Source organism: Coenobita brevimanus, chromosome 30 (genome assembly GCF_032717465.1).
Source record: "Coenobita brevimanus isolate Jiangsu-jjx chromosome 30, ASM3271746v2, whole genome shotgun sequence".
Taxonomy (NCBI): domain Eukaryota; kingdom Metazoa; phylum Arthropoda; class Malacostraca; order Decapoda; family Coenobitidae; genus Coenobita; species Coenobita brevimanus.
This window is the reverse complement of record NC_136983.1, coordinates 43,317,896-43,342,756: the sequence shown is the minus strand read 5'-3', so window position 1 is coordinate 43,342,756 and position 24,861 is coordinate 43,317,896. Positions and strand designations below refer to the sequence as shown.

At 42.7% G+C, this 24,861-nt stretch overlaps 1 protein-coding gene across 1 annotated transcript in view; it reads left to right on the top strand.

The window, feature by feature from the left end:
• Positions 1-12,064, top strand: part of LOC145395191 (uncharacterized) — a 12,616-nt gene extending 552 nt beyond the window's left edge. The window contains exon 2 of the mRNA XM_080268880.1: positions 9,197-12,064. Coding sequence (XP_080125006.1) covers positions 9,197-11,524 — 2,328 coding nt within the window. The 3' untranslated portion in view covers positions 11,525-12,064. The remainder of the gene's footprint in view (positions 1-9,196) is intronic.
• Positions 12,065-24,861: the final 12,797 nt, after the last annotated feature.

The window sequence follows — 24,861 nt, the reverse complement described above, 5'->3', positions numbered from 1 at the left end:
TTCTTACTTGCAGGGGAGGTAGTTGATTTGAAGCTGTAGGGTTATTAACAGTTCTTACAGCTTTGTTCTGAATTTTGTCCTGTTGTTTTAGTGCAGCCTCTCCACATCCACTCCACAAGGGTGAGCAATATCTGAGCTGAGAGAGCACATGGTTCTTGTAAACTACTGATAACAGCTTGTCAGTGAAGATGTTACGGACTCTGTACAATAATCCAAGCTTCTTATGGTCACACCCTGTCTCTTCTGCCAATGGTACCTACATACACAGACTCTAACACACACCGTACAAATATGGCCATTGCAATACTTCGACATCTACGCACACCAGTTTCCTCACACACACACACACACACACACACACACACACACACACACACACACAAACTCCATTCGTACATTGCCAGCATCAGAAGGGTTAATTCGGGCCGTCACTCTCCTCCAAGGGGAAGGTCCTGTCTTGTACTGAATCACAAATGGACAAAGAAACAAATATCTTCGGTAATTTCCCACCTCATTTGGGTAAGAGATTAAGAAGTGATCTGTTGTCCAATCTCTAACCATCTTTCTTTTGGAGGGAATAGGGCTGGGATGATGATGATGTTGATGATGATGATGAATAGTGATGCTGCCTTTGTGCCTTCTCTTTCTCTGTTTCTAGATCCAATGTCATCCTATCTTTTACGCGGAAATTAGGCGACTGATGATGATGATGATCATGATGATGATGATGATCATGATGATGATGATGATGATGATCATGATCATGATCATGATCATGATCATGATCATGATCATGATCATGATGATGATGATAAGGAGGAGGAGAAGGAAGAAGAAGAGACAAGAAGGAGGAGGAGGAGGACAGGGAGGAGGAGCAGCAGTACGAGAGGGTGGAGAATACTGACAATGATGATGATGATGATGATGATGATGAAGAGGAGGATGAGAAGATGTAGGAGGGGGATGATGATGACGATAAGGAGGAGGAGGAGGAGGAGGAGGAGGCAGGGGGAGGAGGCGGGGGAGACATAGGGGGAAGTGAAAATAATGCTGATGATGATGATGACGATAACGATGAAGAATTGCAGATAGGAATGTATTGATAAGCGTGCCAGTGACCCGACCGCCGCCAATTCCACTGATAACAGGGCCAATTGACAACCACAATCACTCTATTAACCCATTTACCATCACGACTTGCGGTAAAAAGAAAATTTGTCTGAGATTAATCGATATACTTGAGTCCGTAATGGCTATCTGTCTTTATCTATCTATTTATCTATCTACCTATCTACAGTATCTATCTATCTATCTATTGCCAGACGGCTTAGTCCCGTAAGAGGTGGCCACAAACAAAGCGCCTCCATATCGCCCTGTCCCTTGCCATTTCGCTGTCCTCCTCCCAACTTACACCTCCCTTTCTCATATACCTCTCTACTCCATTCCTCCATCCTCCATATCATCCTCAGTCTCCCCCTCCAACTGACACACATACACTCTTCTCGTTAGTCTCTCACTCACCATCCCCTCCACATGGCCAAACCACCTCATAATAAGCGGGTTAATTGAAGACTAATTAATTCCATCCAGTAAAGGCAAAAAAATCCCAGTCCATTATCAATACCCATCGTTGAGAGAGAGAGAGAGAGAGAGAGAGAGAGAGAGAGAGAGAGAGAGAGAGAGAGAGAGAGAGAGAGAGAGAGAGAGAGAGCTAATCTTGTTCAAAATATGGAGCAACTGGAGTGGACGTTAAAAAAAAAAAAAAAAAAAAAAAGTGGAGTAAGAGAGGTGGATGGTGCTGTGTGTGTGTGTGTGTGTGTGTGTGTGTGTGGAAATGTGTCTAGTGGATGTGTGAGAGTGAGTGGTAGGTATCAAGGTGACGTGTGTGTGTGTGTGTGTGTGTGTGTGTGTGTGTGTGTGTGTGTGTGTGTATGTGTGCGTGTGTGTGTGTGTGTGTAGTCTTTCCTTGTATATGTCTCCCCTGTGTGCGTTCTTCCTTTATGTTCCTTGCTTCTAGTGTGTGCGTTTTCTTACCTTCACTCTCTCTCCCTGACCAAGTGTGTGTGTGTGTGTGTGTGTGTTTGTGTGTGTGTGTGTGTGACTGCTCTCTCTCTCTCTCTCTCTCTCTCTCTCTGATATGGCTGAAACAGAAGATAGTGACAATAACCAAATGTACGATGCAGAGTTATAATGAGGTTAGGACTAGGCCTGGGTAGACACAAACCACAGACGGTGAAATAGACAGTAAGAGGACGATAGACACAAGACAGACGGTGAAACAGATAGAAAGGACGATAGATATATGACAGACGGTGAAATAGGGAGGGTAGGATAGATGCAAAACAGAAGTGATGAAATTGAAGGTAAAATATTGGACAGGTGTAGATTTGGACATATGATTATTTATGAAGGGTGGGTTTCTGCTTGTGGGCGTTCATCCTAGTAATGTAATGGCAATCAGTGGGACTCGAATCCACTTCAGAGAGTCCTTCGTACATAAACCAAGTCCAGAGTCATAGAAGTATTGAGTCACCCCCTTCCCTTACTCTTTCCCTGGCATCTTCCCCTTCCTTCTCCCCTTCCCCCTTCCCCTACCCGTCCACTTCTCGCCTTCCTCCCTTCTTTCAAGCACGCTTTTCATCCCCCCTTCCCCTTTCCCCTTTCCAAGACCCCTTCCCTTCCGTTTTCCACGACCCCTCCCCTTCCCACGATCCCTCTACCCCCTCTCTCTCCCCTTCCGGCCTCCCTTTCCTTCCCACGACCCCCCTACTCTACCCCCCTTCTTCCTCACATTACTTTCACTTCCCCTGTCACTGCTTTGCCTGACAACCACTACTACTACAACTACTCGTGTCACTGCTACTACTGTGACTGCTCCTGCTGCTGCTACTACTACTACATCTACTACGACTACTTGTGTCACTACTACTACCATTACTAACTACTGCTACCGCTCCTGCAGCTGCTACTACTATTGCTACTACTACTTGTTCCTCTTTTTCTTCCATCTGCCATAACCTATGCATTCTATTTGCCTTCCCACGAATGTATATGCAAGTCAGTCCCCCCTCCCTTTCCCCTCCCTTACCTTCCCCCCCCTCCCCCACGTCCCCCTCCCCACCTCACCTTCCCTTCCCCTCCCTCTCTCCCCTCCCCTCCCTCCCTTTCCCCTCCCCACATTCCCTCCTCCATCTTTCCTTCCCTCTCCCACCTCCCCTTCCCTCCCTCCCTTTCCCCTTCCCACATTCCCTCCCCCATTTTCCCTTCCCTCTCCCATCTCCCCTTCCCCACCTTCCCTTCCCCTTCCCCACCTCCCTTTCCCTCCCCCACTTCCCCTTCCCTTCCAACTCGCAAATGGAAGACCTACAGTATGATTCTCGCACCGGTCAGGCCGTTGGACGAAGCTGGTTTCCTCCCCCTGTCTCTGTTACCCACCCGTACACTTAGGGACCTTGAGGTTTAATCTGATGGTTGTGTGTCGTTCTCTACGTGAAGATTCAGCCTTAGCAATATTTGATTGGTTGCTTATCCTCGTGCAGCTGATAAGGAGTAATTCTCGACTCTCTCTCTCTCTCTCTCTCTCTCTCTCTTCCTCCCTTCCAGCAGGCTAGGAGGGCATATGACTATACTCTTTACTCTAACTTGGCCTAAAATTGCCTTCTTTCCACCTTGAACAATGAGTTATAACAGATAATCAACACTACAGTATGATGCTAGTCACAAAGAAGTGCTGTGGGAAGGATGTAAAGCCGTAGTATTATCATATTTTGCTGCAGAGCTAAGTGAAGTAATAGAGGGATGAAAATCTGGGCCAAGTTAAGGTGAAAGGAGTATTGTTAGAGATGAATATAATGCTTGTCAGTCATTCTTCTTTTTATCTTTTTCCCCAAGTTCCACTACGGTAGCATATGTTTTACTTTCTTCCTTTCCTATAAAATGCCCATGTTAGTTTTTCCTATAATTTGTCGTGTTCCTTCTCATTTTTTCCTGCCAGGTTCGGTTGTCGGGCTTAGTGACAGAAGAGAGCCTTCTTCTTGACTATCCTTGTCTTATTCCGGTTGTCTTGTCTACCGAAGTTATCCTCTTTTGTTTTTATATTCTTCAGCCCCTCCCTTCCTTCCAGCTAATTCCAACCTCCATTCTGCCAACCCTCCATACAATCCCTCCACCTTCCCTCTCTCCCTCTTACCTTCCCTTCACTACCCCTCCCTCCCCTCCACCACCCCTCCCTTCCCTCCAGCGCCTCCCTTCCCTCCAGCCCCTCCCAGCCTTTCCCTCCATCGTTCCCCATGCCCCGACCTTCAGGTTCTGGCCACACCCAAACACAATGGCGCCTAGATTTCCTCGCCTCTATTCTTCTTTATTTACACCCCATACGTTTACAGATTTTATTTAAACCCAATTTCTTAACACACCATTAAGCCTTATTTATTTACACCTTTATTTACACAACTGAGCACTTTCCTCACACCCTCCTGTTTACAACTCTGCTTAAGCCCCGTTTATTCACACCCTCCCTTGTTTACACGCTCCTTATTCGCACCGTCTTGACACCCTGTTGTATTTGCACCATATCTTGTTTTCACGCTACTGATTTTCGGTCCGTGGCCACAAAATCAACAACAGGTAGAAGCAGTGTGTTCTGTAGTGTGTTATTTTACTCAGGGTCCCTCTATGGCTACGTAAGAAATCTTTTTAAGGGAGCCAGAACGCGGAAGAGGTGTGAGTGGAATGCGCGATTACTATCTTGCATAGAATGACCTTTAGCAGGGCGGGGTTAGGGGTGTGGAAAGCAGGAAGAGCAGAGACATGGTGGTAGTAGGAGGGGGAGCAGGAGTAGCAGGAGTAGGAGAAGGAGTAGGAGGATGAGTAGGAGTAGGGGTGACTGGGGTGGAGTACTGTACAATCGGTGTCAACAGATTGGCTAATATTTCACCTCTTGTACTTGTCACTTTCCTCTGCTGGCTAATATTGCTAAGCTGAGAGAGGCTTGGTATGTTGCTAATATTTCACCTCTTCTACTTGTCACTTTCCTCTGCTGGCTAATATTGCTAAGCTGAGAGAGGCTTGGTATGTTGCTAATATTTCACCTCTTGTACTTGTCACTTTCCTCTGCTGGCTAATATTGCTAAGCTGAGAGAGGCTTGGTATGTTGCTAATATTTCACCTCTTCTACTTGTCACTTTCCTCTGCTGGCTAATATTGCTAAGCTGAGAGAGGCTTGGTATGTTGCTAATATTTCACCTCTTCTACTTGTCACTTTCCTCTGCTGGCTAATATTGCTAAGCTGAGAGAGGCTTGGTATGTTGCTAATATTTCACCTCTTCTACTTGTCACTTTCCTCTGCTGGCTAATATTGCTAAGCTGAGAGAGGCTTGGTATGTTGCTAATATTTCACCTCTTCTACTTGTCACTTTCCTCTGCTGGCTAATATTGCTAAGCTGAGAGAGGCTTGGTATGTTGCTAATATTTCACCTCTTCTACTTGTCACTTTCCTCTGCTGGCTAATATTGCTAAGCTGAGAGAGGCTTGGTATGTTGCTAATATTTCACCTCTTCTACTTGTCACTTTCCTCTGCTGGCTAATATTGCTAAGCTGAGAGAGGCTTGGTATGTTGCTAATATTTCACCTCTTGTACTTGTCACTTTCCTCTGCTGGCTAATATTGCTAAGCTGAGAGAGGCTTGGTATGTTGCTAATATTTCACCTCTTCTACTTGTCACTTTCCTCTGCTGGCTAATATTGCTAAGCTGAGAGAGGCTTGCTGTGTTGCTAATATTTCACCTCTTCTACTTGTCACTTTCCTCTGCTGGCTAATATTGCTAAGCAGAGTGTGAAGTACTGTATCTAAGTGTGAACTACTGCACATACTGTAGGTGTGGAGAACTGTACACAAGTGTGAAGCACTGTACCTGTACATTAGTGTGAAACACTGTACATAAGTGTGGAGTAAGGTACTTAAAAAGTGGAATACATGCACACTTATAAAGAGGTTGTCTGGTAGGATAAAACTATTTTCCTTCAAGAACTTAATGAAATTAATAAGAAAAATACACACACACACACACACACACACACACACACACACACACACACAGCACTCCCTCCAACTCAGCAGCCCGCATGAATATGAAAGAAAAACACCTTGACTCGTAAAAACATATCTACTTTTAGAGAGAGAGAGAGAGCTCCGTAACGCAACACACACGCAACCCAATATTTTACGCACACGCGTGGTCTAGAAATACGTTTCCTTTGCACACTTTCATCTAGAAGTTTTGCAATTTAGAAATATACTGTGTGTGTGTGTGTGTGTGTGTGTGTGTGTGTGTGTGTGTGTATTTTTGCGATCAAGATATATGCTCGTTTTTTTAACTTCAGAAATATACTCTTGCGCGATTTTTCTTTTCTTTCTTTCTTTTTTATTTTTATTTTTTTTATCCATGCAACACGTCTCAAGGCATCCCTTTAAGGAGCTGTAATTATCTGCTTACCTGTTTATCTATCAACCTGCCTACTCCCCTTTTCGGTCTATCTATCTATCTATCCATATAAGGAGCTACTTCCTGGGGACGCAGCCTTGACCTCCTTCACACTCACGTACCTGTAATTATCTACCCGCCTATCTATCTGTCTATCTATCAACCTGCCTACTCTCCTTCTCTATCTATCTATCTATCTATTTATCCATTAAGAGGGTGCTTCCTCGGGGTGTAACCTTGACCTCCTTCCCACTCTGTTATTATCTATCTGTATTTATCTGTCTGTCTATCAACCTGCCTTCTCTCTCTCTCTCTCTCTCTCTACGTACCTACCTACCTACCTACATATCTATTACCTCTATCTGTCTTCAATAGCCAGATGGAGTCCGTAAATAACTTATAAATACAGTTAATCACAATGTCAGTTTCTTTGATGCTAAATATACGCTTTTATTCCTTCATCTGTTGTGAAAATTAAAGATATCTCTACGACAGGGCTTACTGATGAGGTATGAAGATTAATTTTAAAACACATCACAGCGCTTATACTCTAGAGACAAAAACTCGCCTGATATACTATTTTTACTCTAACCTGGCCTAAAACTGCCATCTGTCCATCTTTTATGCTGAGTCCTAAGAGTAAATTAACACTCGAATATAATGCTCGTCATGAACAACTACTACTGAAAGGATGTAGAGCCACTGCATTGTCTTTTTCTACCGCGGAGCTACGTGAAATATGCTGCAAAATGACGAAAATCTTGGCCAGTTTAGAGTGAAAAGGGTATAGCAGCTCTGTGCCTGTGTCACACTAAGGGATGTATGTAACTCTTCACCCTGACGCATCATATCAAGGAGCACCATCTGAGAGCAGAGAAACATACCATCTGAGAGTAGACAAACAAACCATCTTAGAGCAGAGAAACACACCATCTTTGGGCAGAGAAACACACCACCTTAGGCCACAGAAACACACCATCTGAGAGCACAGAAACGCACCATCTTAGTCCAGAGAAACACATTATCTTAGGGCAAAACGTAAGATGATTTTTTTGCCCACCTTTGCTTACGACAATTTAAATCTTCAAATCCAATTCTGTCTCCTTTTTATTATTCTCTTTTTAATGCAACTTCTGTCTACTCAGGTCCGTCTGTCATTTCAAAAAAGATATAACTTCGACATGTAAAAAGGGGAGTGAGTGTAATCAGTGTTGTATTAGTCTGTCTGTCTTCCTTTTCCTGTTGCGTGCTCTCAATTGTCCCCAACCTCCTCTGCCCCACCCACCCCCCGCCCCCTCTACCTCAACCACCCCCCACCCCCTCTACCCCACCCACCCCCCACCCCCTCTATCCCACCCACCCTCCGCCTCCTCTATCCCACCTACTCCCCGACTCTTCTACCCACGCCTACCCCCACCCCCTGTACCCCACTCCGCCCTCTTCTCACCTCGCTCCCTCTCTAACCTTGCCCCGTCATGCCTCTCTCTCTCTCTCTCTCTCTCTCTCTCTCTCTCTCACACACACACACACACACACACACACACACACACACACACACACAGTCGATAGGCCTAAATAACTTTCTATTTTTTTCTTGATTTTTTTTTTACCTATTTAGCCAGAGAACTAGATTTATTTTATTTTTTTCACATCAATCCTGTTTTCTGTTGCCTTTTTGGGGAGAGAGAGAGAGAGAGAGAGAGAGAGAGAGAGAAAGAGAGAGAGAGAGAGTAGTGAAGGAGTCAGTCTTGAGTTTTTTAGTTGGTCTTTATTTTCAAGGTAAGACTTTCCTCCCTCTACCTGGTATATTTCCCTCTTTCTCCTCCCTCTACCTGGTATATTTCCCTCTTTTTTGGGTATATTTTAGCTTGTTCCTTTCAATTTTGGTTTTACGTTTGTCATACATCGTTATTTCATCATCATCATCAACATCATCATCATCATCAACTTTAACATCATCATCATCATCATCTCTAACATTATCAGCATCATCATCATCTTTAACATTATCAACATCAACATCATCATCATCTTTAACATCATCAACATCATCATCATCATTATTATTATCGTCATCATCTTTAACATCATCAACATCATCATCATCACCAACTTTAAAATCATCATCAACTTTAACATTATCAACATCATCATCATCTTTAACATCATCAACATCATCATCATCTTTAACATCATAATCAACATCATCATCTTTAACATTATCATCATCATCATCATCATCTTTAACATTATCAACATCATCATCATCTTTAACATTATCAACATCATCATCATCTTTAACATTATCAACATCATCATCATCTTTAACATTATCAACATCATCATCATCTTTAACATTATCAACATCATCATCATCTTCAACGTTATCAACATCATCATCCTTGTCTTCAGTACCAACTCAAATTTAGCAACTCAGTGATTGGGATAGGGTAATGATGATGATGAATAAGGTGATGATGATGATGATGATGATGATGACGAAGTTGAATAAGGTGAGAATGATAATGATGATGATGAAGAATAAGGTAATGAGATGATGATTACCGGTATAACAGAGAATAAAGTAATGATGATGATGATGATGATGATGATGATGTAGAATAAGGTAATGATGGTAATGATTATAATAAAGAATAACGTAATGATGATGATGATGATGATAATGATGATGATGATTTTTATTTTCCCCGGCAGGTGGTGTTGGTGGTGGGTGTGGTTGTGGTGGTGGGGCAGCAGGACGACCGGCGACTGCGTGCCCGGGCCAGATTTCTTCAGCTGGCATCGAGAGCCAAGCAGGGCGACGAGGATGCCAGGGCGCAGCTGCAGGCCCGGCGACGTCCCAGGCTTCGAACACCTGTAGAAGAGGAGCCACAAACCCCAGCGCCAGTGCCATCCAGGCAGCCATTCCGGGATGTTCAGCCGACTCCCATAATCAAACCGACGCGCCAAAGGATATCACGGGTGCGTCCGACTCCCAAGCCCACCCAGCCGACGCCAACCGTGCGAGAGAGAAACCCAGTGCGCCGTACCAGAGTTCGCTTTCCCCAGCCTCTCTCCCCTAAACCAACGACTTTCCGTCCGCCCGTGTTCCTGCCATCCCTCACGCCAACCCCGGTGTTCCCCGAAACCGAGGCGCCCGTTGTAGAGGTGGACCCTGTGACTGATGCGCCAGTCATTGAGGCACATCCCACAGAGCCAGTGGCTGAGGGGTTGTCAGGAGTGCTGGAGGCCACACCTTCCCACAATTCAGGCCAGACATTCTTCCATGACCAGCTCAACCACCATACCCCACTCTTTGAGGAGCCAGACCAGCATGTATCAGTGTTTGACCAGTCTGTGCAACATCAATCTATATTTGACCAGAATGAGCAGCGAGGATCAGTATTTGACCAACCTGAGCAACGTCAGTCAGTATTTGAACCTGAGCAACCTGAATCAGTGTTTGAACCTGAGAACAATCCACAGCCTCTTGAACCAGAGAACCCTGCTCCAGTCTTTGAACCTGAACCTAAGCAGCGTGCTCCAGTCTTTGAACGACCAGACAAGGGTAAGCGACTCAGACCTGTAAAGCGAATCCGAAGACCAGTCCAACCAATCCCTATTGCTGAGAGGCAAGAACAACCGAGGCAAGAACAACCAAGGAAAGTTGTGAAGAGGCCTGTGAGAACTCGTGCATCAAGCTTTGATATTGAACCCCATCGTGCTCTTACCCAAGGGCTGGAGGTGAACTCTCGATCTGAACACATCATTTCCCGAGGAGGCAGTGAAAGGACTACCAAACCTCCAGTTGAGACCATCCGCCGTTACTCGTATTATGATGATATGGGCAATTACATCTTCGGCTATGAGGCAGCTGATGGGTCATTCAAGGAAGAGAAGCGAGGACTCAACTGTATTGTCACAGGCAAATATGGTTATATTGATCCTGATGGAATCCGTCGTGAGTTTACCTATACATCTGGCAATGAGTGTGACCCCAATGCAGTGCCCGACCCTGATGGAGAAGTTCCTCAGCTCCCTCTTAATGAACAGTTTCTGAAACAGACGGGCGAACGACGCCTGACAGAGGACGAACTTACTCAAATTCAGTTCAACCGTCGTCGTCAGCCTGTGAAACCAACCCAAACGGTTCAGCAGACCTTCATCAGTGACACCCGACAGAGGCCACAGGCTCGACCATCAGTACGAACTCAGGTACAGCAACAGCAGCACAGGCAAACACAGCGACAGCCACAGCACCAGCAGCGGGGACGGCAATTCACCCCAGTGCCTGTGACCCCTGCACCTGCCCCCCTCTTCACCACACCGGCATCCTTTAATCGGTTCACCACACCTGCTTCCTTCCGTCGACCGCCATCATTCCAGAGGCAGCCAGTCCAGCCTCAGCCCCAACGCCCGGTAGAGGAAAAGCCCGTGGAGGTCACACCCACTGAACCCCCGCCCACCAGCCCACGCCCCCTCCCACCACCTCCCCCACCAACAAGACCACGACCACAACCAGCCTCATTCGATTTCGACAGAGAATTCCGAAATCTCTTCAACCACTTCGTCGTTCCCACCACGAGACGACCATTCTTCCAGTCTTCCATCCCAGCATTTACCCGACCAACACCACCTCCTACTACAAGACCTCCTCCTCCTCCTCCTCCCCCGACCCGCCCCTCACCATCCCCAGCACCTATACCTTCCCCAGTCCCATCCCGGTCACCCTTCGACGACGGATCCACGACACTCGGGGTGCCACAGCTGGTGTTTGACGCGAATACCGGCACCTTCAAGACCGTCCACTCTCCCTTCAGGCCCCCCTCAGTGACCAAGCCAGTTCACAGCCCCTTCGTCACCCCTGCCCCAGCACCACAGCATCAGACTGGAGTGCCCCTGCCTTTAGCTACAGGGGGCGTACTCCCCAACCCCCTACCGCCAGTACCTACAGGGGGCCTCGTCATCAACACCCCAGGTCGTTCGCCATCCACGGACGAGTTTGACAAGTTCTTCAGACAGTTCAACCTAAGTTTCCAGTAGTAGTTTAAGTTATGTATGTATAAGACATTCTGAGTGGGGATGATATATATGGACTGTATTTTTATGAGCTTAGGTCACTTCCTGACTCCTCTTCCCCTGCGATTTATTTTGCATATCAAACCTTAATGTTCCTTTTTGTGGTATTTATGTTTCTTTGATGGAGACAAATATTTCACAAATAAAACATACCCAAAGAATATTAGCGTGCCATATGCAGAAATAAGCTGGTAAGGAAGCAGTTCTAGGGAGGCTACTAAGGCCACGAATTGCGGTTCATATCTATATCTCATTCCTTACGTTGCCCAAATTTTAATCTTAAGTTTTGTTGGCGTTGCGTCAATAACATAAATATTGTTCAAGATACCTATCAGTATAATTATTGTATTACCTCTAACATTATCCTCTCTTGCTACCATGCAACTCAATGTTAAACCATCCCAGTTATTTAATGCTACATATTGTTTGTTTATAAGGCTGTTTGATATTGTATAAGCATTACGGTGAATGGACAACTTCAGCAAGAATATCGTTTTTGAACACCACCACCAGCAAGAAAGTTATTTTTGAACACTACCACACTACGCCGCTGGGAGTGAACGATTAGCTTTCCGAGTCAAAAGGGGAGTAGGGAAGTCTGGTAAAACAGTTTTTTATTGACTGGAATATAATGGAAGTCTTGTCCATTGTCCTGTCCTTGTTATTTATCTTTGTATAAAACGTACTGTATGATTTTTATCGCCTCCATCACCTGGCTGGGTTCAGTGTTTGAGTCTCTCGTCTTTAGTTTGCCCTTATTACATCCAGACCCGTTTATTGAGCTCAAGGAAGGCTTTTCGATCTAAGGGGCTGGGGGTACTTTCCACTCACCCCTTATACAGAAAGTCTCCCTCGATTTTGTTTTTTGTTTTTTTTCTTTTTTCAAAGGGCAAGTGACTATAATCTATCTTTTATTTCTAAAGGGCTAGTGGCTATAATTTTACCAGCCCCTTTACTACAAATTTTAATAAGGAGTAATAAATCGTCTGGAGGTAGTGAGAATAAACAGAACACGTCACCTGATTCGAAGCGTCGACCTGAAGGGGTTAAAAATAGGCTCATGGATTTCAAACACCAAGACTCGTGTTCTCGTCAGGTAAAAAGCCTCCCTAACACCTCTCCCTAAGTGATTTATTCTGTTTATTACTCCTTACTATCCTCTTTTATGTCATTTAAATCACCGAAACGCCACCAAAGTCAGAATAAATAACATGCAAGCTGATATTAACTACCCGTATGCATAAACAAACCACTGAGGAGGAGATGCTAGGGAACCGATGAGAATATGAACCCAACTTTGCTTCCCCCTTCGTCCCTGCTCATCCGGAAGTAAAACTAGGGACCTGGATGGAAACTAGTACCGCAGGGAGTGTTCTGGGGGAGGCCTGGGATCGCGAAAAAGGACTGTCTGCCTATAAGTGACCTACGTGTGGTTGATAGGCATCAATCTAAGTCTTCTTTTTCTTCTATATTTCAACTCTGTATCTGTATATAACTGTATAATATATGTCTTCAAATTACTTACATGTATGAAATAAACGAGTCATTTTTAACTCATTTTTTCTTGTCCTAATTTTCTTTATACGCTTCTCATCGCACAACGCAACCCTTTGACCCTGGCCTTCGACCTTTTTTCTTAACCCGAATTCAATCACTTGATCCTTTAAACAGACAGGCAGACAAACAGACAAGCAGACAAACCAAGCTTTATTCATAACCTTCTTGGCAGAGGTAAACACTGCACCTGTTTTTATAAGCAATGGAGCTTTGGCAAGATGGCAGTACATAAAGAATATCATACTTTCGGGAGCCATGACTGAAAAGTGAACAGTATGAGCTGTATGTATCAGTGACTTAATTCGCTCAGGTTCTTACGACTCGCTCTCATCATCGGGAGGAGGAGGGGAGGGAAAACGACGAGGGGAGCATAGCCTCACTCACCCTCCGACTCAACCCACAGGGGTCCCTTCGTGCAACCCTCCAGACAGCGACTCTTCCCCTTTTAAGTATCTCTCAGCATGAATGAATAACCAGCTCCAATCATGAGTTCCGTGGCCTTCCTCTTAATCTCCTCCACCACGGGTTAACTGTCTCTGAGATTACTCTGTGGCAGAATAACTTCAGAAAAACGGGTCACGTGCCCATATAGCTGGGGTTGGTGCTGACGTATTACGTGGGGGAACAGGCCTCGATTCAGTCTCACGGAGTAGTCACTCGCTAAATACCTGGTAGTATAAGTAATATCCCATGATCTTGCGAATGGAATTAGTACCAATGGTGTCAATTCGCCGCTTAAAGTCACTGTTTAGTGTCCATGTCTCACAGCCATACAGCAAGACAGGAAGCACCAGCACCCTGAAGATGCGAATTTTCGTCCTTCTACACAAATAACGACAGGGCCGAATATCCAAGTTGAGTAAATTCAAAACCTCGTAGGCCAAATCAATGCGACGAGAAATATCCTCGTCTAACCTACCGTTATTATGGACCACACTACCAAGACAGTGAATCTTTCAAAGACCTCTACATTCTCACCACATGCTTGGACGGACTGGACTGCTTCATTCCACAAGCCACCAAATGCCTGGACCTTGGTCTTGGACCAAGAGACCTTTAATCTCAATAGCTTCGCATTCTCGTGAAATTCTACGAGAGCATTCAGTCGTACTTTCAGCAATTTTGCTAGGATAACTGCATTATCAGCAAAGTCAAGGTCAGTAACCCTGAAACTGCAAACTGATGTCCCCACAATAACTTTGACACACAGCCCTGTCAAGTATCCAATCCATGCATCTGTTGAAAGGCATGGCAGCAAGGACACATCCCTGTCTTACACCAGTATTTAGTGGGAAGAAGCCTGATGTTCCTCGCTCACACTTAACAGCACTCTCAGTGTTTGATTACAGGCCAGCCATCAGTCAGACTATCGCTGTGGAAATCCCACGGAGTCGCAGGAGTTCCTATACTATCTCCCAATTTACAGATTCAAACGCCTCCTTGAGATCCGCATAGGCTGCAGACAGGCCTTGTCGATCATCAAACCAGCATTTTGCACGAGAACTCGAGGAGCAAGGTTACAGTCAACTGTAGATATTTTCGGTGTGAGTCCGCATTGCTCAGGCCACTGAAACTTTAGCAAATGGTCCAGGATACGCATCAGAAGAGTGTGAGAGGGAACCTTGCCTGGCACACCGGGCACTGCAATACCACGGTAGTTACTGCAGGCACGCTGGTCTCCTAACCCTTTCCAGGCAGGGGTGAAAAAACCTCTTGTCCAGTCAGGAGGAATGATGTCACTCTGCCAAATGGTTTCTGTGGCTACATGTAACGGACTGATCGTGGCTCCCTCTCAGCTGAATAAAACCGTCTGGCGTTAGCTGGAACTGAATACTAGAGTTGTCCCTACCAAGAAAGGATTATAGGTGACAGCATTAACACCCTCGGACTCCCACACTCACTCTCAGCTGAACAAAATCGTCAGTAGTTAAAGAAAAATAAACCTGACGTGACCATGAGGTTTCTGTGTGTGTGTGTGTGTGTGTGTGTGTGTGTGTGTGTGTGTGTGTGTGTGTGTGTGTGTGTGTGTGTGTACAATTTAACATTCACTCTAATCTGGTTGTAAAGTATTTGGTAACTGAGTGAAAACATAAAAAAAATAAAAATAAACATTCATATAAACATTTGTGAAGTGTGGAATCCTTAAGTAAACATGGAACACTAAGAAATCCATCCCACACGTAAGTCTAGCTCAAGAAACTACGGAAATAAGGAGCCCGGTGGTTCAGTGGGTCAAGTACTGCTACTGTTACCCCATCTGCCACTTCCTCAGCCCCGAAATTTCCTGCTCCCTCGCCATCCTCAAGTGCCACTCGGAAATTAACGTAATTACGATAACTGTCTGTCTGTCTGTGTATCGTCCTTGCTTTTTTTTTTTTTCCCACTCCATTGTGCTGGCTTTAAATTGTCTCCTTCCCTCCCCCCCTCACACCTCCTTCCTTCATTAGTCTTTATCATTATCATCATCATTATCATCTTCATCATCAGCACTACTATCATCACCATTACCATCATCATCACCACTATCATTACCATTCTCATCATCACCACTATCACCATCATCATTATCGTCATCCCGACCTTTAGAGACACGGAAAGGTAAGGTACAAAAATGGCAAAACTATCAATCATCACAAAATCATCATCATCATCACGATTATCACCATCACCACCACCATCATCACCACCACCACCACCACCACCATCAACATCTTCACCACCACTATAATCATCCCAACCATTCTCCCAAAAACAAAGATGGCGTGAGGCAACTTTGCAAAGACACAAGGAAAGAAGAAAATGCAAAAGCATGAAAAGTACACCATGCATGTCTAGTAAAATGGGCCACAGCATCATCACACTTCGTTCAAGCTCTCGGAATCCTACCTCCACCTCACAACCAAGAATGGGAAGTTATTATTATTATTATTATTATTATTATTGTAATTATGATTACTATTATCTACAGCCCGACGCCCTAATCCCACAAAGGGTGGCCGCAGACAAAACGCCTCCAATTCGCTGTCACCCACCATTTGACTGCCCTTCCCCCAACTCACTTCCCCCTCCCTCATATACCTCTCAACTCCATCCCTTCACCTCATCCTCGGTCTCCCCCTCCCTCTCCCTCCCTCCACCTCACCTACATACACCCTCTTAGTCTTTCATTCTTCATTCTCTCCACATTATTATTATTATTATTATTATTATTATTATTATTATTATTTGATGCTATAGAGGTAATACACACAATCTGCCGTATCCAAGTTACTGCAGGCTACATGTGTCATAAGAAAAATAAAAATCCTTATATCCGCTGCTGCCGGTCAGTTTAAAATCCCCCTTGTTTACACTGGCAGTGGGTGTTTAAAAATGGCGGCCGATATTTAATAGTGAGTATCTTGTAGTTGTATCCTTTGGTGGTAGGTGGTGGTGACCATTATCCACTCACTTGATGTAGTGCTGCCTACCTCTTCCTTCATCTTTATCATTCTTTTTCTGTCTCTGCCCTCTTCTCTTTCTATTTCTTCCATCTTTCCTATCACTTTTAATTACTCTTTCCTTTTCATGTGGCTTTACATTGAGTGACAAACTTCATGGTTTCCTGTAAGCCATGAAACCATTTACGGCGGTGGGTGGTAACCATACAACCAGCCCATACGTGTTCCCTAAGTGTCAACAGGTAGGTTGGCGCAGGTTTAGTGTTCCTCCCCATAAAACAGGTACTGTATATAACTCAATTACAAACGAGCACCCCTTACGGGATTATGGCGTCTGGCTATAGATGGATAGGTATTTACTCTGGTCACTTTCACTCTCATGATTTTTACCTCCGCCAAGGAGGTTATGTTTTCACCTCTCTCCGTTTGTTTGTTGGCTGGTTGGTTTGTGAGCAAGATTACACAAAAACTACTGGAGCAAGATTACACAAAAACTACTGGACGGATTTCCACGCAACTTGGTAGAACAATGGGCCTTGGCCCAGAATACACTCCATTAAATTTTGGTGCGGATCCGGATAAAAGTGAGGATCCAGGATTTTTTTTTTTTTTTTTTCACTTTAACATTGCGAGATAGGGCGTTGACGGAGGTACTGTATGCGCTCTACTGTGCCATTCTAGTTTTTATTGTGGCTGTTTCAGATCTAAATGAAAATTATACATCTTATGTACCAATAAAAACTACAGGTATTTATTGCATTTTGTACTGGGTAATAATTTAATTTATATGTGCAACCATCTACAAGGAATTTACCAAATGCTACGGAATTCTACCTACCTCTCTGTAGCCAAACACCATAACACTATGAGGAGTGGCCGTTTGACTTTGATTTAGTTGTTTTACAGGGAGAGGCAGTTACGCTCGGCCAACCCACTTGTTGACACGTAGGGAACACGTATGGGTTGGTTATACGGTTACTACACAGGGTTGTAAACGGTTTCCTGGCTTACAGGAAACCATCAGACTTGTCACTCAATGTAGAGCCACCTGAAAAGGAAGAAAGAGTAATCAATTATGACAGCAAAGATGGGAAAAAAAGGAAGAAAGCAAGGCAGACAAAAAAAAAAAAAAAGTGAAGGAAGAAGTAGGCAGCACTACATTATGTGAGTGGATGATGGTTGCCACCACCTACCACCATGATACATAATTAAAGGCATTAAAATATGTGACTCATGCGGCATTTCCTGATATCCTGTGAGGATGAAGTATTGATTTGATCCTCTTACTTTTTTACAGATCATCATATATATATATATATATATATATATATATATATATATATATATATATATATATATATATATATATATATATATATATATATATTATGTTTCAAATGTTTGAAGATGCCCGTAAACAGAAGGTTCCGGTAAATTTTTACAAGTTGCCAATACACCCACCACGTTGTGCAGTATATTTTTTTGCACCTAACCTGCTGCAGCGCAATGCTTACCTCAGAGTTAGGTATCATACTTATATCCCTGAACTGCCTATTGGCAACTTGTAAAATAATACCGACGTTGCATTACTCTACTGTACTTCACATTGCGTATGTCTTAGATTTTACGGAATATAAAATATTTTACATTTAATCGTCGAGCGCTGTTTTGCTATCATTTTAACGGATGCTTCCTGTCTGGATATAAGAGTTGCTTACGATCGCACTGAATGATATTTAGTAGAAGCCACAATTGGAATTCAAGTTAGGTGAAGTGTTTTATGTTTATAGTTCATCATTTGCTAACACTTTTACAATGGCACATCCGTCGCAAATTACCCCTGGGATTATTGCTGGCACCCACAAAGGATTACAGACCTCAAAGAGGGAAGGGAACTAATCTGCGACGGAAGTGTCATAGAATAAAAGTGTTACAAGCACTCTGTACCTTTTACAACAATAAATGCTTCAAATCCAATCACCATCGCACCTACCTTCAAGCCTTCGCCATCCCATGGTCCTGTGATAACGCGCCACAATTACCCAACGCTCTTAACGCACGATACTGCTTTGGCGCCATAAAGCTCCTACAATATTGTAAACATATCCAAATTTTAGTGGTGGCCCATGGTAGGCCATGACCAATATTGAATCCTGCACTCATCTATACAGACGACTGATTAAAGTAAGCATTTACTCACAGAAGGCGAAATATGACCACAAAGAAAAACAGAGGAAGAAAGAAAAAATACAGGTGCCGTGGTAAAGGCAACATCTCAACAACATCGCATCACATCACATCACAATTTTTTTCCTAAGGCACATTACAGTTTGCATGCTGTGACGTAGGTTATATAATCACTGGTCGGTCTAAGGGTCAAAAGCCTCCCCAGTCAGGTTTCAAAGGCTTCCACTGCTATTCATCGTTTTCAAGTTGCGTACATTTGAGTTTGTTTGATGTACTGATATCTTGTCCAGTTGGTTGGATAGGCAGTAAACACACTGTCGGAGTCGGTGTTGTCGTGCTCCTTGGACTAGAGGCGTACAGGTGACTTTCTTCAATATCGCAAGGTAGGTATCGTTTGTTCTCTTCAATATCTTATGTTTTTATGTCAAATGTTAATCACCTGTGTTACATCTACTACTAAACTTTTTCCCTAAGAACGTGAGTTTATAGGAGTCTTGAATCGCAGCGTAACATATCTTGTTATACTGAAAAAAAAAAAAAAAAAAGTGTTTAAAATACTATAACATCGAATTCCAAAAGAATAATAATGTGAATCAGTACACTGCACATTCCCAAGTCAACTTTCTTCTGTGATGTTTCTTCCGCAAACAGAAAATAGGCTAGAAATTGTGGGATCGTTAATGAGGTGTGGCTTTGTAAACCCAACCTTGCCTTTTTTTTTTTTTTTTCCTTAATGGCGAATATAAACAATGAATTACAAGCCACTTTTGGCATTAACGTATCCCAGCGCCACTTAGCCTAACCTAGACCCATGTCATTCAAGCCTCACCGCAACCCAGTTTCAGATTTGTCCTTGGTTGTCAACAGAGTCCATTTTGGACTCTGATTCCAGATTTGGAAATGACAGACAGACCCACTTCTGCCCATAATGCACCAACTAAAACAAAAGCTTACTGCCTATGACAATTATGCACACTCAAGAAATAAAAATGCCATTGCTTTTAACAAACAAAACATGCAAATCGCGAATGCTGGCACACAATAAAGATTCCACAATATTTTAAACATTATCCAAATTTTAGTGGTAGCCTGTGGTAGGCCATGACCAGTACAAAACTTAAATTTTTACCATTAAACTTTTTTTTTTTTTAATCTCCTCAAAATCTTGCATTCATTTATAAGAAATGACCACTTATTACAAATTCTATCTATCTGTCTATTGCCAGACACCATAATCCCGTAAAGGGTGGCCATTTGACACTGAGTTAGTTGTTTTACAGGGGGGGGCACCAACCCACTTGTTGACACGTAGGCAGCACGTATGGTTTGGTTATATAGTTACCACCCAGCGTTGTAAATGGTTTCTTGGCTTACAGGAAACCACTTGGCTTGTCACTCATTGTAAAGCCACCTGTAAAGGAAAGAAAAGGAATAAGAAGTGACAGGAAAGATAGGAGAAATAGGAAGAGAGGAGGGCAGGCACAGAAAATGAATGATAAAAGCTAAGGAAGTAGGCAGCACTACATCAAGTGAGTGGATGATGGTCGCCACCACCTACCACAAATTGTATCCTACAATGAGAGACCCACAAGAATCAAGGGTTTTATGGTGGTGGGGAATGGCTAAATAACTGGCCACTTGCCACAGGTATTAAATATTAGGTATTTATGCAGTTTCAGACAGTCACTTAGGTTAGTTATTTTTGGTCTGCTTAAATACTTTAGATAGACCAGGTTAGCTAGGTTAGAAAAAGCCATCAGAACAACCTTGACTGTCTGAAGCTTCAAATTTCCTCCCAAAATGACAAGAATCACACACACGCAAAACAGAGGAGAGGTAAATAGCTGTTGCATTAATTAATGCAAATGCCACTTCCATCACATATGAACTCCTTCCCCCTTTTGAGGTCTTTAATCATCCTGGTTGTCATTAATTAGTCCAGGGGTCACTTGCAACAATAGTGTTAGTAAATTATGAGATATAAACAAAGAAAAACCTCAAAACACTTGAATTCCAGTTGTGGCTTCTGCTAAGTATTATCCAAAACCCAAGGTTTCATGGAAAACTTAATCTAGCCTAACGAAACCCTTAGAGATAATATAGTAGTACTGTACAGTATAATATTTATCATCATCTAAGAGTTTCTGTCCTTCACTGTATGGCTGCCTTTTATGGAGATAAAGTCCAGCCCACAATTAGGACACTCTACATTTAAAGGGATGCGATGAATTACTGAACTGGTGGTCATATACCGAACCAGCTTTTTTAATTGGAAAACATCATAATTTTTATCACCATATACTGTAGGTTTATACACACCTAATTACTGTATTTCAAATCCAGTCAAACGTTTGTGTTTAGTTTGTTAATAAAAAATCAGGATTCAGAGCAAGTATAATTTTGCTGTACATATCATAGATCTCAGCACGTTCATTTTTATTATATTCTTGACGTGCACATTTTTCTTGGGGGAGGAGGTTCATTCTCTTAGGATTTATCTTGGAAAGATCATATTACCTCTCTTGTAAAATCTGCTTCCAAGAGATAATGTGCTGAGCTGACCCTGTGCCTTCTTTTCCCCTGCACAGTTGTGGACTTTATGCAGGGGCTTATTTGCCCCAGTGTAGAGCACAACTCTCATGTGTGGGAAGGCTCCCCACATAGGCCTACAGCTATTCTCAACAAGGTGGTGTCAAAGTTTTCTCATCTCATTAACTCTCCTCCTCATATTGGCTCCCTTCAACCTCTGTGTCTTTGTCACAGTGTTGCATCTTTATCTCTTTTCAGTTTCTGTTTCAGTAGTCACTGCTCTTCTGAACTCTGTTTGCATCCTTCAGCACTGTGGTGGGCACATAGCACCCGTCAGGCAGAAAGCTCTCATCCTTTTTCTGTCCAACTCTCTAATGCAAGAGTTGACCGTTACCCCCAGTCCTTTATGCAACATATGTAACAGGTCAACTCCAGAACTGTCTTCCTCTGTCTGTAAATCCTACTGCCTATGACCTCCAGTCTTTCCAACACATTGTATCCAGGCATCTCAAAATGAATGGATCTTGAATTTGGCTCTCAGTTATCTTGTTTTTATTATTATTATTACCAGTATATATATATATATTCTTTGAGGGAACAATCTTATGAGCTTCTAGTCTTTGGTTCCTTCTTCCTTACATAGAAAGAATATATATATATATATATATATATATATATATATATATATATCGGTATACGGTATAATTATATGTTTGAAATATTTACTGGTACCTGACCTCCTCAGCTGAAAACTCTCCTCTAAGCTGAATGAAAAACACTGGTGTAGCTAGAGAATTTTCTTTAATGCATAACTTAATTGAATGGGTCAAACAAGCATGGACTGTTGAACAACATCGTTTGTATCTCATTTCAGATGCTGGACGAAGATATGGATGAAGATCTGAATGAAGATGCGTACCTGTATCCAATACCGACAAGACCAATTGAGGAGCAGGTACTGTATAGTATGTTTGCATGTAGTTATTTATTTATTTATTGATATGCTCAGGTTCCAGTGACACACTTTTAACTGAATAAAGTTGTCTGGCATTAGCAAGAATTTAATACACTACTAGAGTTGTCCCTGGAATGAGAGGATTAATGGTGCCTGATACTAGTACTGTATTAACACTCAGACTTCTGTAACCTACACAGTTTCAGTTGAATAAGGTAGTCTGGCATTAGCTAGCTGTGGGAGATACCATAAACTTCATACAATTCATGCAGCACAGAACAGGATGTAGGCTACAGGTGATATTTGTAATCAGAATTGTCATGGTTAATTATATATGTATTTTGTGTATGCTTATCCTAGGGTTTCTTTACGTGATTACTGTTATCTGTTAAAATTGTTTTTGTCTTTTGTTCCCATTATCCTAATTCTTGGGCTTAATATAGTTTCTAGCTGGTCAGATATGCAGATAAATAAGTGCTGAATCCATTGGTATAACTTCTCTGGGAAATTTCAGTTGGAGATTGGATTTGGAGAGGAGTATGAAGGTCAGATTCTGAAGTAGTCTGGTCTCAAATTAATTTTTGCCATAAGAAGTTCATGTGGCTTGATGTAGATTCTCATAATGCATGTATATTTCCAGCCCCCAAATCATGCAAGTGGAGGTCCCTGTGGAGTGGACTCTGCCACTGTTTTGTAGCTTAAAAATCAGGCAGCTCATGGTCTGGTGCTTAGAATGTCCCAGTCAGAGTGATGGCCTTCAACAGGCTTGATTCCCAAGAGGTAACTGGAGGCTTCCTGATCAAGTAATTCCATCACAGGAAGTTGGCTGGTCCTCTGCCTTGAAATGTACTGGTCTATGGTGGCTTAGTCTTTGGCACCTACACCTTCAAGGTGGTGAAATGGTATCGGCTATTACCAGTAACTGATCCAAAAACCATATTTAATATCTGCAGAACTGTTCCTCTGTGCTGTCTTTACTCTAATGTGACCTAAAATTGTCACCTCTCCATTTTGAATACTGAGTTATAACATGATATTAACCCTATCAGGTGTTTGGGCCGGACAGATTATGTCTGTGGCAGAGTCAGCCACTCACGCTGACCCACATCTTCGCGGCTCGATATTTCACTTTGATCGCTGTGTGTAAATACACATTTCATGATAGAATGTTGGTTTTGGTGTCATTTTAAAGCTGAATAGTTTTACTTTATCACAGTATGTTCAAAAGAGGAGGACAAAGAAAATGAAATGTCAAAATGATGAGTTGAAGTTAGGCGAAAAGCAAAAATTTTATACCTTGCTGTAGAAAAATATTCGGCAAAAAATAGTGAGTAAAGATACGTAAATTTGGTTTAAACCATGCAAAAATACAATAAATTATCTTTACATTGATATAAAGATTATGGTAATTTTTACATTTTATTGTGCAGTAAAGAGAAAGGAAAGAGATGCACAATTTTATTTTAGTCTCGGCCGCATATTCGCTTCGCGATGTTTTTCTTTGATCAGTGTAAATACACCTTTTATGATAGGATGGTGGTTGTGGTGTTATTTTGAAGCTGAATAGTTGTACTTTATCTTAGTATGTTCATGAAAGGAAAACAAAGAAAATAAAAAGTCAAAGTGACAAGTTGAAGTTAGGCAAAAACCAAAAATTTTATACCTTGCTGTAGAAAAATATTCACCAAGAATAAAGTTATAAAGAAACAAAGCCATGAGTCAGACCAGCTGTGCAGTACCGCCACACATAGAGCAACCATTCCGTGACATGCTCGAGTCTGTTTGTTATGATGCGTAAATGCGATTTATGGTGAATATTTTACAAAAGTTTCTTAAGATGACGATTAAAAGTGTCATCCGAATCTCTGAGGTTGGATTTGAAATGACGATCGAAATAGTCATTTGAATCTCAAAGGGTGAACACTAGATCATGATGTTAGTCACAAAGAAGTACTTAGGGAAGAATGCAGAGGCTGCATCGTTGTTTTCTGCCACTGAGTAGTCCAATAACATCATGACTTAATCTTCACATCTGCAAATGATTTTATTCATCTTCAGAGGGATTTGTACCAGTGAAGGAATTATATAATGAAGACTTGTTTAATCCTTCCATCTTAAAAGTCTTCCCAAATCTGAATATCATCATTTATTTATCCGTCTATATGTCTGTCGCCAGACAATCTAATCTCATAAGGGGTGGCCACAAATATATCGCCTCCATGTCATTCTCACACATCCCTCTCTCATATACCTTGGCCTACCCCTCCTTCTCCTCTCTTCTGTCTCACTCACATACACTCTCCTAATTTATCTGTCACTCTCCATCCTCTCCACATGGCCAAACCACCACAATGTATTTCTCCTAACGTTTTCTATCATATCCACCCCACAACGCTTCTTCACTTCCTCATTCATCAGTCTCTCTCTCCATGGAACTTCACATGCTTCTCTCAAATAACTCATTTCCACTGCTCATGTGGAGATAAAAAGAACAAACTTAAAAAGGACGTCATCAGATCAAAGGGTTAAGTCCATCCATCCCTTCACCATCCAATCCTACATTGCCCCATGAGGAGCGTAGGAGCCCAGGGCTAGGCAGTTGGTCCCGACATTTAAGATGAGAGTGACCAGCC